This window comes from Plectropomus leopardus, chromosome 21, assembly GCF_026936395.1.
Source record: "Plectropomus leopardus strain MGB_pleo_1.0 chromosome 21, ASM2693639v1, whole genome shotgun sequence".
NCBI lineage: Eukaryota > Metazoa > Chordata > Actinopteri > Perciformes > Serranidae > Plectropomus > Plectropomus leopardus.
The window spans coordinates 27,780,362-27,797,392 of NC_142196.1; the positions used below are offsets into that span (position 1 = coordinate 27,780,362).

General features: G+C 45.8%; 1 protein-coding gene across 3 annotated transcripts in view; it reads right to left on the reverse strand.

Moving 5' to 3' along the window:
* dnah5l (dynein, axonemal, heavy chain 5 like) overlaps positions 1-17,031 on the reverse strand; it is a 58,899-nt gene that overhangs the window by 32,083 nt on the left and 9,785 nt on the right. For all 3 annotated transcript variants that reach the window (XR_015775308.1, XM_088071720.1, XM_088071721.1), the window contains exons 12-45: positions 16,879-16,977; positions 15,749-15,930; positions 15,408-15,527; positions 14,637-14,742; positions 13,766-13,861; positions 13,502-13,597; positions 12,794-12,967; positions 11,834-11,923; positions 11,590-11,745; positions 10,937-11,076; positions 10,479-10,630; positions 10,132-10,339; positions 9,875-9,962; positions 9,606-9,729; positions 8,798-8,970; positions 8,225-8,317; positions 8,045-8,148; positions 7,409-7,505; positions 7,256-7,336; positions 6,475-6,729; positions 5,749-5,898; positions 5,284-5,402; positions 4,598-4,734; positions 4,171-4,333; positions 3,683-3,794; positions 3,373-3,501; positions 3,049-3,248; positions 2,454-2,607; positions 2,261-2,371; positions 2,026-2,181; positions 1,527-1,655; positions 755-970; positions 533-679; positions 281-453 (exon numbers count right to left, since the gene is read on the reverse strand). Coding sequence is in view for 2 of the 3 variants with exons in the window: in XM_088071720.1 (XP_087927846.1) it covers positions 281-453; positions 533-679; positions 755-970; positions 1,527-1,655; positions 2,026-2,181; positions 2,261-2,371; positions 2,454-2,607; positions 3,049-3,248; positions 3,373-3,501; positions 3,683-3,794; positions 4,171-4,333; positions 4,598-4,734; positions 5,284-5,402; positions 5,749-5,898; positions 6,475-6,729; positions 7,256-7,336; positions 7,409-7,505; positions 8,045-8,148; positions 8,225-8,317; positions 8,798-8,970; positions 9,606-9,729; positions 9,875-9,962; positions 10,132-10,339; positions 10,479-10,630; positions 10,937-11,076; positions 11,590-11,745; positions 11,834-11,923; positions 12,794-12,967; positions 13,502-13,597; positions 13,766-13,861; positions 14,637-14,742; positions 15,408-15,527; positions 15,749-15,930; positions 16,879-16,977 (4,730 nt within the window). In the remaining variant the exon portion in view is untranslated. The remainder of the gene's footprint in view (positions 1-280; positions 454-532; positions 680-754; positions 971-1,526; positions 1,656-2,025; positions 2,182-2,260; positions 2,372-2,453; positions 2,608-3,048; positions 3,249-3,372; positions 3,502-3,682; positions 3,795-4,170; positions 4,334-4,597; positions 4,735-5,283; positions 5,403-5,748; positions 5,899-6,474; positions 6,730-7,255; positions 7,337-7,408; positions 7,506-8,044; positions 8,149-8,224; positions 8,318-8,797; positions 8,971-9,605; positions 9,730-9,874; positions 9,963-10,131; positions 10,340-10,478; positions 10,631-10,936; positions 11,077-11,589; positions 11,746-11,833; positions 11,924-12,793; positions 12,968-13,501; positions 13,598-13,765; positions 13,862-14,636; positions 14,743-15,407; positions 15,528-15,748; positions 15,931-16,878; positions 16,978-17,031) is intronic.

Sequence of the window (17,031 nt, forward strand, 5' to 3'; positions counted from 1 at the left end):
ATTTAAAGGGTTAATACTCTGAAAGTGAATGAATATTTGATATTTATGATTAGGACTGATGTGGGCTAAAAATGAACTCAATGAAAGATGAATATAACATTAATGTATAATATTTTTAAAGCCTGACTGTGAACAGAGCGGTCTGAGTGTGTGTGATATTAAAGCGGCGCTCTAAAGGGTTAATGTTTTTGTTGTCTGGTCAAAGTAAAGACATCAGTGGAGGACGTGTGGCGCTGTGATGGACGGACAGTAACGCTGGGACCCTCAGGTGTGTGGTTACCTGTCTGTGAGCGGCGTGATGACCAGGCGGTCCGTGCAGCCCAGGTACTCGTTGCAGTAGCTGAACTCCACGTCTGTGATCTGGATCACACACCTGTCCGCCTCCTCCAGGAAGTAAAACCTGGACTGTTTCTGCCACTCGAAGTCCGCCGCCGAGCGCACGTTCAGACGCACCTGACGGAGACGAGAAGACGTCAGTTTATAAAACCCTGAACGACATCAAGCCTGTCCGTCCCTCTGTCTGTCCACCCACCAGCTCATCGAAGATGTCCCTCTGATGGACGTGGATGGTGATGAGCGTCTCGTACTTTGTCCTCTCGTTCCTGCTCAGCTCTCTGGTCGTCATGTCGATCAGCTCGTTCAGGAGGTCCAGGAACTTCTGATTGGTCGCCTGCATGATCTGTCGGGCAGAGGACGGTGAGTGGACAGAAAGACGAGCGTCCCCTCCACTCAGACTTTCAAAATATAAAAGCACCTTCTTGTCAGACTTGCTGAGGACGAGGGCGTCTTCTGCGTCTCTGGTCCAGATCATCTGTATTCCCAGCAGGCCCACCTGAGCCGGGAACGCCGCCTGGAACTCCAGCAGCTTCACGCCGGGGTCGCTGACGGCCACGTGGGCCTGACGGATGATCGTATGGAGCGTCTGTCTCACCCCCGCCAGCAGCTGTCCCAACCACACCTCCACGTTCCCCTGAGGACACGAGACGAAACACGGATCATAATTAACGCTTATTCAACCTGTCTTTGTGGTCTGGCGTGTCTTTTTTTTTTATGTTTTTATGGTTTTTACTTTTTCAATTTTTTAAATCCATTTTTGCTGGTTTCATATGTTATTCTGGTTTTTGTTGTGTTGCTGCACTTTGAGCTGCAATATATTTGTTTGAAATGCACTTAAATCAAGCTTTAAATTATATCACACATTTATATGATTTTCTGCTTCCATTGACTTAATTTTTTAACCAACATCAGTCCTAATCATAAATATCAAATATTCATTAATTTTCCGAATTTTAACCCTTTAAATGCCAGTATTTTGTAATGATGCCGCTATGTTTTTATATGCAAAAAAATTAAAAAAATTAAATATACTACACGCAAAGTAGATTTAAAAAAAGTCAACAAAAAAAAAAATCACAGCCTGAGATGTGTCCGATACTGATGTTTAAAATGTGTGTGTGCGTGTGTGTGTGTGTGTGTGTGTGTGTGTGCGTGTGTGTGTGTGTGTGTGTGTGTGTGTGTGTGTGTACCTGGGCCAGCACAGGTTGGCTCAGCTGCACAGTTTCTCCCTCTTGAGACTGAAAACTGACGATCTGATCGTAGAGCTTCTCACTGAAAACTACTCTGTTTACGTTGTCAAACAGACTGAGCAGGTGAGCCTGAGGGACAGAGGGACAGGGACACAGAGAGACAGAGGTACAGGGACACAGAGAGACAGAGGGACAGAGACATATCTCTCCATGAGATATTGCCTGAACAAGAGTGAGACTGATGGAGGGCCACAGTGACCTTTGACCTTTGACATGTTTGAGTCCATGTGGATGTTTGAGCTAAAATTGAAGGTTTCCCCTCACAGCGTTACCGTGACAACGTTTTCACAACAACCTGAGACAGAACGCCTCCTGCCTCAGAATATCGCCGGTGTGGAGGCGAAAATATAAACTGTATCAGTGGTTGTTTGTATTTTGGCGAGGTGACGTGAATCAGAGTATAATTAGCGTCGGCCTGATGTGAACACCTGAGCGTCACCTGTATGGTGTGCGAGTCGGAGGCCTGGCCCAGGATCTCCAGCAGCGCCGGGTCGGACACGAAGAAGAAGCGGGGAAACACCAGGCGCTTCTTCTCCAGGTACCCGGACAGAGACTTCTGGCAGAGCTCCAGCTGCTCCAGCAGGTGAGGCAGCAGCTGCAGGACGACACACAGCAGTTAACACACCTGCAGAGTCACCTGACTGCGGCGCTGCTCAGAGGCACGCGGGCAGCACCTGGCTGAGCGTCTCGTCTCCCACGCAGCACTGCACCACGTTGGGCATCTCGTGAGCACGTTGCATGATCCGCTGCCACGACTTGTCGATGCTCTGGAAGCGTTTGGCCTCCTGGACGAGTGAGAGACAAACGTTAGAGCCGACGGGAGCGGAAAGGGTCAAAACCGCAGGCGTGGCGTGATAATCATGTGACCTGAGGCAGCTGCTTGGCGATGTCTCCGCCCACGAACACGGCCTCCAGGTAGATCCAGAGGTTCTGCACCGACAGCCAGCGCTCGATCACCTCCGAGGTGTTGGACAGCTTCTGTACCCACAGCTGGATGGACGGCCTGAAGGGGGCGTTATACCTGCAGCAGGAGGAGGAGGAGGTCTGTTCATTCACCTGTCTATTCATTCATCTATTCAGTTATTCATTCATTCATTCATCTATTCAGTTATTCATTCATTCATTCATCTATTCAGTTATTCATTCATCTGTTCATTCATTCATTCATCTATTCAGTTATTCATTCATCTGTTCATTTATTCATTCATCTATTCAGTTATTCATTCATTCATTCATCTATTCAGTTATTCATTCATTCATTCATCTATTCAGTTATTCATTCATCTGTTCATTCATTCATTCACCTTCCACACATCCATTCTTTCTTCTCTGCATTTTACTACGTTTATTTTATATTCGTATGTTTATCTTTCATTTGCTTGATGTTCCTCCTCGTCTCCTCCCTCTCCCTCTTCTTGCCTCCTTGTCTCCTCCCTCGTCTCCTCTCTCCTCGTGTCCTCACCTGTTGCTGAGCAGTGATGTCAGCACCATCAGGCTGTCCTCCATCATGGCGATCTTGTCGGCGGTGTCGGCTCCTTTCAGGAGCAGTTCTCCTCGGTTCCTGAAGGAGGCGAAGCTGAGCATCTGTCCGCTCCACTCGGACACCACGTCCTTCAGCTTGGCCTCGATGTCTCGCTCCTTCACCGCGCTGATACAAACGTCCTGAAACACACATGTGAGACTATTAAACACACTGAGTTTTTTTTTTGATGTTAAGATCAAAGAGTCAGGGACACAGAGGACACAGAGGACAGAGTTAGAAACAGCGTGTGAGCGTCTTTGGTACCTCAATGTCCTCTTTGTATTTCAGCAGCGGAGCCTCCATGATGTCTCTGAGGGAGAAACTCTCTGAGTCCACCTGGAAGCTGTGAGACGTCAACTCACTGAGACGAGTCCAGTGTCGGGACAACATTGCCTGAGACACACAGGACATCAGAGACACATGAAGAGGACGTTTGGACATCAACAAAAATCTGTAATGCGGGTGAAATTATTTAAATCTGCTGACATGTCTCACTCTCAGAGAGACAGACAGACAGAGGGACAGAAAGACAGAGACACACACAGACAGAGGGACAGACAGACTGGTGTCCCACCTTGTTGGACATCATGTAGAGCAGAGGACAGGTCTCGGTGAAGTCGTCGATGGTCTTCTTCAGGTCTCTGAAGGCCTGCCACTCCTTCAGCGCCTTCGGAAGTTTCCGGATCCTGAAACCACAGAAGAAGAGCCAGTGAGAGAGGAAGTGCTGTCTGCAGGCAGGCGAGCCGATGAGAGTTTATTGATCGTGACGCTCTCATTGATTCTGATCATCAGTCTGATTATTTATTGATTCCCTGATTGATTCTTGATTTATCTCTGTGAGAAAAGTGAATCCTCACAGGTTTTTTAGTCTCTAGTCCGAGTGAGGAGTGGAAGTGACTTATAAGCGATTTTCTCTGGTCTCGATAAAACGGTCGACGTGTTTATTTTCGCCAGCGTTCGACCCGCTCAATAATGGCTTCCCACGAACGAGACAGACAACCAGAAAACATGAGGCCTCCAGCGACAGCTACAGCGGTATAATGACGTTTGTCCGTGCTGCACCTGTTCTGGAAGTCCTGCAGCTCGGCGTTGATCTTCTCGATGTTGAGGTCGGCCCACAGGATGTCGTAGTATCCGGCGACGCTGTCGGTGACGGAGTTATACAGACTGTAGAGTTTGGACAGCAGAGACAGCTCCCTCTTGATCCTCTGCAGCTCCGGATACTCTGCAGGGAGGAGAGGATGAAGGAGGAGGGAGAGAGACGGCATACAAGTCCGACAGTCGGTTGTTCTGTTGCTCGGTCGATCGGACAGTCGGTCAGTTAGTCAGTCAGTCGGTCAGTTGGAAAGTCGATCGGTTGGTTGGTTGGTTGTTGCGGTCAGTGAGTCAGTCTGCTGGTGGTCAGTTGGTCACATTCAGATGGTCAGTCAGTCGGTCTGTCAGTCAGTTGCTCGGTCGGTCAGTCTGTCGGTTGGCCTCGCAGTTGTACCGTTAACAGGAAGTCCGAACAGCTCCTCTCCTCCGGAGCAGGTGGTGTATTTCCTCCACAGATGATCAAACTCGGCCTGAAAACTCTGCAGCCGCTCGCTGGCCTCGGCTGGAGCCACACCCTCCGTCCCCGGGCCCCTGCAAACACACGTCCGACTCTCTGTGCACATTGTTTTAATGCACCGTGATGTCTGTCCGAACCAAAGGACTACCTGAGGACTACCCGAAGACTACCCCAGGACTACCTGAGGACTACCCGAAGACTACCCCAGGACTACCTGAGGACTACCTCAGGACTACCCCAGGACTACCTGAGGATTACCCAAAGACTACCTGAGGACTACCAACAGACTACCAAAAGACTACCTGAGGACTAGTGGGGGACTACCCGAAGACTACCTAAAAACTACTCGAAGACTACCCAAGAATTACTGGATGACTACCCGGAGACTACCCAAAGACTCAAAGTCAAAATACCTGAGGACTATTTGTGAGACTATTTGAAGACTACCCAAGAATTACTCGTTGACTACCTGAAGACCAATTGAGGACTACCTGAGGACTACCTGAGGACCAATTGAGGACTACCTGAGGACCAATTGAGGACTACCTGAGGACTACCTGAGGACCAATTGAGGACTACCTGAGGACCAATTGAGGACTACCTGAGGACCAATTGAGGACTACCTGAGGCTGTACTCGCTGCAGAAGGACTGAAGGTGGCTCTGGAAGCTCTGAACTTCACTCAGCAGGTCTGCCTTCATGCTGGGCTGGATCCTCACCAGGGTGTTCTGGTTCTGCACCACCTGAACACACACACACACACACACACACACACACACACACACACACACACACACACAAAATAAACGTTTAGTGTTGTTGAACCAGTTATATGGAACGCATCAGAAGAGGTACTGAAATCAGAGAGGTTTGTGTAGGTAGACCTTTGTGAGTCTTTGCCAAACGATGTCATTGTTGTACATATTTTCAACAGAAAACTATAAACGTTTCTTTTCACTTTCGCCTTTAACGAGCTCTGACTTAACTGTATTATACTTACGTATTCGCTTCTGATATTATCTTATTTTTACATGTGGGTTTTTATTATGTCTTTATGTCTTTTCGTGTGTGTTGTAAAGCAGGTCTCACCAGGCCGCTAAGGGTCCTCCAGGCGTACGTCAGACCGTCTACGCGCTCGGCGTTCCTGTCATTGAAGAGCAGCTCGTGTTTGTTGAGCAGAGCGAAGGACTCCTCCACGGGGCCGATGGTGGCGTCGATACGAACCTCCGCCTCCCGAATCTCAAACACAAGATAGAGAGGAGGTGAACGAGTACGACGGAGGTTTAGGACCACACTGAGGACTTTTTTTGTTTTTTGAGACTTTGAGTATATTTGTAATATTATGAGATGAAAGTGGTATTACTACGAAAATAAAGTTGTAGTTTTACAATTTTTACGAGAATAGAGTCACGTTTTTACGAGAAAGGGGATATTATACTACAGAAATAAAAATATTACCAATAAATTATAAAACAGGTGAGCACAGGCAGCGTCCATGGAAACTGCAGTCCCTGGCGTCGTGTCGTGTCACACACGGTCCACAGGTAACCTGCTGACCCGTGCTCCGACATGTTTTATAGCTAATATGCTATAAAATTATAGTATGATTATTTCCCTGATATAATGTCCCCTTTCTTGTAAAAATAGGACTTTATTCTCGTGATATTGCGTGTTTACTCTCATAAAATTCTGACTTTTTTTCTCAAAATTACTACTTCACTCTTGTAATATTATTTTTATTCTCAAGAATTTATTAACCCTTGGAAACCCACACAGAACCATTTTTTGTCAACAGCCAATCAGAAGCTGGCTGACCTCTCTGAGCGCCGCCATGGCTCCTCGGACGTCCTCCAGGTCTGTGATTGGACGCTGCAGGCGCTTCGTCAGCCCGTCCACGAACGAGAAGACGTCGTCCATGTCGGCGGACGCACGGCGGTTGAGTGCGGCGCCAAAGGCTCGTTTCCAGAGACGGCACTCCTGAGTGAGCGCCAGCTTCAGCTGCTCGGTGTCGAACAGCACCGAGCCCACCGAGCGAAACGCCGCGAGCTCCGAAATCTGCTCCTCCAGCTTCTGCAGGGGCAGCAAGGCATCATGGGTAAAAGTTTTACTGTCCCTGTTCTGATGTTAACTTTATGTTTCTGAAGGCAGCTTTTTATTCCACTTTTTTCACAGTTAACCCTTTGAAACCCAAGTGGTTCAATTCCTTTAAAAACAGGAAAAAGGCAATTAGCAACTTAAAAAGAAATGACTCAAAAAAGAGCAAGAAATTAGTAAAAAAATACAAGACAAGTACCTTAAAATTAGCAAAAAAAAACCTAAATAAAATAAAAAATTTAGGTAAAAAGCAAGGAACTGACTTGAATAAAATATGCAAAAAATGAGTTGTGAGTTATGATGAGTTCAATGTAAATTTTCTCCCATCATTTTTTAGAATAATTTTTATAATTTATTTATTTTTTTGCCTTTTCCCCCCATGTTTTAGAAAGAAATCAAACCAACAGGATTCACTCTGATGATGTTAAATACTGAATCTGATGTTTATTGTGAGTGTTTACTGATGATAATCAATAAATAAACAAACAGGAAGTGGACTCACAGAGTAGAAGCAGATCTGAGAGCTGAACTCCGTCAGCGACGGGTCGGACTGCAGGAAGACCTGAACCTGCTCCTCTGGGTCCTGAACACACCTGAGAGTTAGTCCAATAAACAACAACAACAACAACAACAACAACAACACACACACACACACCTGGTTCCACAGTGCAGAAAAGTGAGCGAGTTGATTCAGAGTTTCAGCAGCCTGAGATCTGAGAGACGACACGACGGAGCTCAGCTGGATCACCAACCTGCAAACAACAACAACGTATTTCAGCATGTTGATTATTAGCAGCAACATCGATTTTTATACGTTATTATTTGTGCTGTGTCAGATAAGAACATCATATCACTCTGCACAAAAAGGTGTGCTTCCCAGAATCAGGCTTAAAAAAAATATATACATTATTATTAATTTCTACTTTTTTGTGTTTATTTTATTTAATCAGCATCAGTCCTGATCATAAATATCAAATTTTCATTCACTTTCAGAATTTTAACCCTTTAAATGCCAGGTTTTTGTCAATATACTACACGAAAAGTAGATATTTTTAATATCAGTGATCAGCAGCAGGTCACCTGGTGGAAATAGACATGTTTTTTCTCAATATGCCAAATATGGTCAAAATGACCTCATCTTTTCTGTTTTTTTTGTTGTAATTTTTTTCCTACGGGACCCTTAATTTTCAGACAATCAAATATAACCGAAAACTACAGAAACCCTCTGAAGGAGCAGCAGATCTGACAGACGCTGGAATGAAAAGACTCGTTAATGTGTCTGTGGACTGACTTGGTGACGTCTCTGTGCTCGGCCAGCTGTCTGTCCAGAGGCCTCAGCACCGGCGGCTTCACCGGGATGTCGTCTCCCGCGTCCCGGCCCGCCGCCTGCTCCACCTGGCGGACAGAGAGACGCTGGGATGTGATTGGCTGTGTGGTGATGGGTGTTTAAGAGAGGAGGACGACGGCGTACCTGCTGCTGTTTGTACTGCAGGTGAGCGTACGTCCACAGAGGGATGTCTTTGGTCACGGACAGCACGGCGCTCACCAGCCTGTTCACGGCGCTCTGAAACACACACACACACACACACACACACACACACACACACACACACACACACACACACACACTCATTCAGTTCAGCTGTAGCTGAGGAGCGCTGGAGGTACTTACAGTGTGTGGCCAAAAGTATGTGGACACCCCCACACAGCTGCCATGCATGTGTGTTACAGGTTTAAAAGCATAATTCTAAATGGTTACGTTTTTTTGTTTTGTATATTTTCTCTTATTATATGATCATATATAATTTAACACATTTTTGGTTTAATTTCTTGTCGATTTTCACTGATTATGCCAAATCGCTCATTGCCTTCTTTTCAAAGGTTTAAATGCTCATGAAAGGCGCCTAAACGCAACACAAGAAAACTGATGTTAATCCAAGTTTTAAAGGGTTAAACACGATGCCAAAAAAACCCCTGATAAAATGCTGGATATAATTTAACTCTAAGGACAGAGGAACAGGTGAGGCGATTGTGTCAGAGGTACCTGGATGTCGTCCAGGCTGGGTCTGAGGACGATGTTGGGGATGGCGAGCTGGATGGAGGCTCTGAAGAGAGGAGGAGGAGCTGACTGGCCGCCGCAGGAGGAGGACGAGGAGGACGGCTGGTATTTGAGGACATGAAGTCTCCTCCTCAGGGCGTCCAGAGACGATTTGGTGGCTGAGAGGAAAAACAAATTAGTGCAGGATGAGCAGAGCTGAGACGTGATGGTGGAAAGTTTGTCAGTAGTCCCAGTTAACCCTTTAAAACCTGAGAAATTTGGCCTGATTTCTTTCAAAGACGAGGTAAGAAGACAATAAGCACATTAACAAGAAATAACCCAAATATATATATATATAATATAATAAAATATATTAAAATATAATATATATATATATAAATATTTATACATGTACATATTCTTTCTCTCTCTGTCTTTGCTAATTTAATGTGAATGATGATCTTATCACCTTTTCATCATTTCTTGAAATTTTTCAAAGTTTTTGATTGCCTTTTCTTTAAAGAAATCAAAACTATTTGCTGAGTTTATAAAGCTTTAAATGCTTGTGTAAAGTGTCTAAAAACAGCACGAATAAAACTGGTGTCAATCCAGGTTTCAAAGGGTTAAAGAGAAATGACCCAAATATTAGCAAAAAAATACAAGAAAATGAACTGAAGTGATAAAAATGAAAGGAACAAAAACAGGGAATGACCTGTAAAAACTGGTAAGATGAAGCACGTTAAACTGAGGGAAGACAAGAAGAAGGGAGGAAAAGAGGAAGGACGGAGGGAAGGAAGGAGGACAGACGTCCCACCTTTGACGAGAGCCTCAGTGTTGCGATGACAGAGCTGACCAATCAGGGAGTAGAAACGACACGGAAGACAAGACTGACAGCGAGTCTTCTGTTTGGAGTCTGGATGGAGACACTGGAAAGATCCCTGAGGAGGAGGAGGAGGAGGAGCAGGAGGAGGAGGAGGAGGAGGAGGAGGAGATCATTAATGAATGACAAACTTAATATTTGTTACTGGTAAACAGTGTGTGTGTGTGTGTGTGTGTGTGTGTGTGTGTGTGTGTGTGTGTTACCTCCAGGTTGACTGTGTCTGTCGTCTTCATCTTCCTCTTTAGCTCCTCGATCAGCTCAAACACATATTTCTCCACCTGCTGACTCTGCCTGCACACACACATACAAACACACACACACACACACACACACACACACACACACACACACACACGCGCACGCGCGCACACACACACGCACACGCATGCGCACACACAGTAGTATCAGTAGTAACAGCAGTAGTATTAGTATCAGTGGTGTGTATATCTGTCAGTATTACCAGCTCAGCGTGGCCGCAGCAGTCTGGACGGAGCTGTCTGTCTGCAGCAGGAGGTCCTGAGGTGAGACAGGCGAGTCTTCGGGCAGGACCAGCAGGCAGCAGGACGACATGTCCTGAAGCAGACGACCAACGCGACACTCCAGCAGGTCTGCGGCCCCTTTGGACACCTGATTCAGGTCCCTCAGAGCCCGATACACAGCGTCTATGACTGAGCAGGACGGAGGGAGGACCTGGATCAGGTTCACTGATTTTCACATTTTAATTTGGTTTCACAGCGACATAAAACGGCAAATAAAAACGAAAAAATATGCTTCTGTAGATCCATTTATCCACGAGTCCCAGCTTACACAAGTCCGTGTTGAGGGAGGTCCAGGACAGTGTGGTGAGTCCAGGAGAGAGCGCAGCCTCCACACGGCCAACGAAGGGCGCCATCAGCGGGAAGAGGAGGGGCGGGATCCTGGCAACCACCGAGCTGTAGTCCTGGAGCAGCTCCAGCAGCCTGGACCGGCAGAGCAGAACACAAGTTTAACAACGGCAGCACAAAAAAGGGAGGCGAGGAGGGTCGAGTCAGGCTACACGGAGGCGAGGAGGGTCGAGTCAGGCTACACGGAGGCGAGGAGGGTCGAGTCAGGCTACACGGAGGCGAGGAGGGTCGAGTCAGGCTACACGGAGGCGAGGAGGGTCGAGTCAGGCTACACGGAGGCGAGGAGGGTCGAGTCAGGCTACACGGAGGCGAGGAGGGTGGAGTGTAAGTATATTTCAGTTGAATAAACAAAAACCAATAACATACAAAAAATACTCTCACCGCTTGTACAGAGCTTTGACGTGTGCTTCTCTGGAGGTCATTTTTAGGACGACCTTTGGCACGGTCACCCCCAGTTTGGTCATCCAGCGCGCCTCCTGCAGCACCTCCAGCACCACCGGGTCCAGGTTCACAAAAACCTCCTGGAAAACAGACAGAGCTGTCTCTCTCTGCACAACTCTTCTCTCAGATAAGAAGTGGTTAGTTCAACTGATTTTTATTTGTTGAGATATTTTTATTTATTTTATATGTTTAGGCTGTTTTTATTTATTTTATTTAGGCTATTTTATATTATTTTGAGCTATTTCAGTGTATTTTATTTTGAGCTACTTTAATTCATTTTATTATTTTTTATTATTTGTTTTATTATTTGATTTATTTTATAAACACAGCCTTGGAGTTGTTGGAGTCTGATTTTTTGGACATTTGATGGAGCTCAACTGTCAGTTTCCTCCCGCCTCCAGTCTAAAATAAAAAGAAATTCAGTGTCGTCGCTGCACTGAACACAGAAATGATCCATCTGAAGCCTGTGACTGCCCGAGGTGTTAAACAAGTGGACTGTTAATAAATTGATCGATCACAGTGATCAATGGCAGTCACACGAGATCTCATTAAACATCAGTTGTCCTAAAAAGTGTCGTTATGTCGTCGGGTACCTTGCTGCTCTGCTGTCGGACCAGCAGGGCGGCGCTCAGGCGGGGCGGCGCGCTCTCTGCAGCCTGACTCCAGCCCTGCAGGTGCAGCAGCTCGTACTGCAGCAACGCCACCGCCATCTTGTTGTAGCTGCGGATCACTTTGGTCATCTCGGGTCCCTGGCAGAAAGACGGGCAGACGGAGGTCACGGAGGTCACGCTGATCGGTGACAACAATGTGATCGATGAGGTAAAAACAGAGTCGCACCTTGAGGACTTCGAGCTTCGTCTTCAGGATCAACATGGGAGCTTCGATCTTCCTGAAGAGCTGACGGCACCACAGGATCCGCCCCGCCACCTGAGAGCGAGACGATAACAGAGAGGTCACTCAGAGGTCACTCAGAGGTCACACACAGAGGTCACTCAGAGGTCACTCAGAGGTCACACACAGAGGTCACACACAGAGGTCACTCAGAGGTCACACACAGAGGTCACTCAGAGGTCACACACTGAGGTCACACACAGAGGTCACTCAGAGGTCACACACAGAGGTCACTCAGAGGTCACACACAGAGGTCACTCAGAGGTCACACACAGAGGTCACTCAGAGGTCACACACAGAGGTCACACACTGAGGTCACTCAGAGGTCACACACAGAGGTCACTCAGAGGTCACACACAGAGGTCACACACAGAGGTCACTCAGAGGTCACACACAGAGGTCACTCAGAGGTCACACACAGAGGTCACACACAGAGGTCACTCAGAGGTCACTCAGAGGTCACACACAGAGGTCACTCAGAGGTCAGACAGGTGATGTTTCTGTCTCGGGTTAGTCGATTAACCCTCTGAATCCTGAAATTGTTTTTCTCGTGCTGCGTTCAGACGTCTTCACAAACTTTTTGACCCTTTGAAACTGAAGCAGATTGATTTCTTTAGAAAACATCAAAAAATGTCATTAAAATGTCTTTCAAACTGAAAAAAATACAAAAATAAATAAAAAATCAGTAAAAGTTCCAAAGAAAATGAGCTGAAAATCTGCTGAAGCTTGAAGAAAATCTAAAACGTAAACGAAGCCTCAGAGCGATCCGACGGCACTTCGTGATGCGGCAGATTTAACAGAAGCATTTTCACTATTTTCTGACGTTTTACAGAATAATTCATCAGTCAGAGAGAGTAACGGTCAGAGTAATCAGCAGTGACAGCGGGTCAGGAGGACAGGGCGTACCGGCGGCAGGTTGCGTCCGGCGGGCGGTCTGTCCCTCTGTCTCTGGTAGGTCCTCCTGAGTAGCTCCAGCTCCCGGCCGTAGCGCTGCAGCAGCAGCAGGTGGTGCGGCCTCAGGTCCAGACCGGCCGTCGGGCCGGACTCAAACACCTGCAGCAGCTGCAGCATCCGCTCCGTCTGAAACACAAAGCCTCGCCTCAAACGTCCGCCTGTGTCCCTCCACAGAAACGTGTTTTCCACCAAAGTCACTGAAGCTACCCAGTGTGCAAACGTTAACGTAACACGTTATTAAAAACCTGAAACCTCCCCGAGTTCCTCTGAAAATGCGAAAGCATTTCTAAGATATTAGAACATTTCTAGGATTTAAAACATTTTAGAAAGATTTTAGGATATTTATCAGATTTAAGAACATTTCCAATAATCTGGACATTTATTTTGATTTTAGGACATTTCAAAGATTATATAACGTTTCTCATGATTTTAGGATGTTTCTGTCATTTTTGGATATTTACTAGATTTTTTTGGATGGTTTCAGGATATTTCAAAAGTTTCAGGATAATTCTACAGTTTTGGACATTCATCAGATTTTAGGACATTTTTATAATTACAGGACATTAAGAAATTTGACATTTTTTGGATTTCGGGATGTTTCTATGATTTCAGGACATTAACAATAACAGCTGATCCGGTTTTAGATCGTGCTGAACTCACCGTGAGAGACTGATGGAACCAGAAGTCCAGCAGAGCCTGAAGAGACTGGAACAAACCCTGAACCTGGATCTGGAAGTCTGCGTAGTCACTGTCAAACTGAGACACACACACACACACACACACACACACACACACACACACACACACACACACATACACGTTTTTCATAGAAATCAAACCAATTCTCTTGTGTTTTGTGACTTTTTTAGGTAAAGTAGGGCATTACATTAAATGAAATGTTTAACTCAGATTTAGATGAGTCACCTCCAGCTTGCGGTGGTCCAGGACGTCGTAGGTCTTGGATTTGGTTGTGGAGACGATGGTCTGGTAGCGAGCATAGATCTTTTCAGCGCCCTCCACCTGGAATACGTGCTCGTCTTTAGAGCGGCTTTCATCACCACTGTTTGCTCCAAAAAATCTCATTTCTGCTGATTAATGCTTGATGAAGATTTATTAAAAATGGAAGTTCACCATCTTCTTATTTTGGGTGTTCTTTTAATCATGACACACGATAAAATCGTACATTGTTTCAAATCACAAACTGTAACTGCGGCGCTGCTCATTGACACTGGGCTGCTGACTACAGCGTCCGAGGTGAAGACATAGTGTCTCTATCTGTCTGTATCTCTGTCTGGCTCCTGTAGAAACATGGCGATCTCTGTGGACGAGGACCTGCTCCCTGTGTGGACATAAATGTCTCATTCTAAGGTAACGCAAACACGACCGTTTTAATTTTCGGCAGATTAGAAAACACTCTGATTAGATTCACTTTCTGTCAGTATATCCCCTGAACCCAACACGCTGGAGCTTTAGGAGAAGACGTGAGAGGAACGTGAGAGGAACGTGTGAGGAACGTGTGAGGAACGTGAGAGGAACGTGTGAGGAACATGTGAGGAACGTGAGAGGAACGTGAGAGGAACGTGAGAGGAACGTGAGAGGAACGTGAGAGGAACGTGTGAGGAACGTGAGAGGAACGTGAGAGGAACGTGAGAGGAACGTGAGAGGAACGTGTGAGGAACGTGAGAGGAACGTGAGAGGAACGTGTGAGGAACGTGAGAGGAACATGTGAGGAACGTGAGAGGAACGTGAGAGGAACGTGAGAGGAACGTGAGGAGACGTTGCAGCGTGAGATCACCTTCATGTGCTGCAGAGCAGCCAGGCTCTCCAGCGAGGACGCCATGTCAGCGATCTTCTCCAGACGCCTGCAGAAAGCGTCAAACTTCCCGAAGATGTAGTTCTCACTGAGAGACAAAGAACAGAAACAGAGACACTTTTCGTAAAATCATCAGCGACGGGCCGACCACGCCAAGCACCATAACTATAACGACAACGATGTGAGCGTCCACGCTGAAAACAGAAAAACAAAACACAGAAACCACAGAAAAAAAGGAAAAATTTGGCTTTTTTTTTTTTTTACCAAAAATAATCAAAATTGTTAATCTCCAAGTTGTTTTCTTAAAAAAATCACCACAAATTTTGCAAGAAAAAAAGCCACTTATTTTTCTTCTTAAAACATCACCAATTTTGTTAAAAATAAAAACAAAATAGCCATTTTTTCTTTAGAAATCACCTTAAAAGATATAAAAATAAACTTTTTCACAATCATATATTTATTATTAGTAGTATTATTGTTGTTGGATGTGAAGTTTACATAAAGCAGATTTTGATTGGCTGTTGGTATTTTTTATCATTCATGAAATCGCTCTTGGAGTGATCTAAACGATATCATTCGCCATCATTCGTTTTAGCTGTAGTGTGAACTCATTCATCCACTGGAGTCGGAACCATTTTTGAAAATCATTTATATTATATATATACAGTTATAGATGTAGTTATAGTTATCGTTGTTGGTGTGGCCCTTTAAACTGATCTCGGTGATAAATGAAGGTCGCCTGCTGCTGCTCACCTGAAGTCAAACTGTCTGTTTTCAGGGTTTTCTCTCAGTTTGTCTCGGACGCTCTGAAAGCTCCTCTGGTACTCTACATTCAGGTGACAGCAGTCTGAGATCCGCTGCAGCAGCACCGGTCTGACACACACACACACACACAGACACACAGACACACACACACACACACACACACAAACACACACACAGACACACACACACACACACACACACACACACACACACACAGACACAGACACACACACACACACACACACACACACACACACACACAGGTTTTGATGTTGTCTGAAGCAGACATGCCTGGTCTGATTAGGTGTCGTGGTACTGGTTTTGTGTACCTGCTGTGGTCCCAGATGTGGGTCACGCCCTGCGTCAGGTAGCCCCTGCAGGTGGTAATCATCTGGTTGGTGACCTTGAGCAGCAGAGAGGTCATCCTCTCGGAGGTGTTGTAGTACTGAGAGATGCTGTGGATCATCCTGATGTTGGCCATCAGACCGGGAATGTGGTCCAGCATGCTACTCTGTGGGAGCGGGGGGGGGGGGTCAGAGACTCACCTGACGGTAGCTGCTCACCTGAAGATCATCTCGCTCTGAACCCTTTAGGGACTGTTTGTCTCATTTTAGTCTCTTTTCTTCTTCCTGTTGTGATAACTGTGTGTGTGTTGATGCATGTGTCCTAAATGTAGTCCAGATTGTGTATTTGAGTGTAATCAGTGAATTTGCAGCTCAGCTCCTACAATAAGTCTAAAATACACTGTGGAAACTAAATAGTTACATTCAGACTGTTCAGGTCCAAAAATGCTCCATTGAAACCCATTCAAACTGACATTTTTGATCCCACAGCCATCAGAGCAGAAAAACAGGACTTGTATTATTTCTGGGTGTCATTCTGGGCTTTTGACTCTGAATTTGTCATTTTGACTATTTTCCACCTGATGAGGTCATTTTGACCATATTTGGCATATGGAGGAAATACATGCTATTTCCACTAGGTGACCTGTCACAGTCAATGTAGCTGCTGATCACTGAAAACCATGGCATTTAAAGGTTCAAAATTCAGAATATTAATGAATATTTGATATTGACGCCAAACTGCTCCTATTCCATCAGTGTGTATGTGTGTGTGTGTGAAGGGTTAAAAACTGAGCAGCAGGTGGCACCTCGTTCGGCAGCCTCGGCCACCAGTGTGTGTGAATGTGACTCGAGGCGTGAGAGCGCTTTGAGTGGTCAAAATGACCAGAAAACACAAGTGCAGGTCCATTTCCAAGTATCTCCGCCTTTCATTCATTTCTGCGAAGAACACTAAATAAAACTATTGTTAAAGATTCGATTATTCTTCTAGATGTAAACTTAGAAGGGTTAACTGCGCAGGAAATGGACCCTCCTACAGCAGACAGGAAGTTCTGCCTGTGGACAGTCGCTGGTTTGAATCCCAAATCTTTATAAAGACATAAAAAGTTTCTTTTTACCGGCGTGCATTTCCCCAGCGGTCCAAAGAACTTGTCTAGAGTGTAGAGGTACTTCACGTTGTCCTTCGCCTCGTTAGCCACCACGGTGATGTCGCCGTCCTGAAACAATCAATCAATCAATAAACCAATCAATCATGGCATCAGCAACATGCA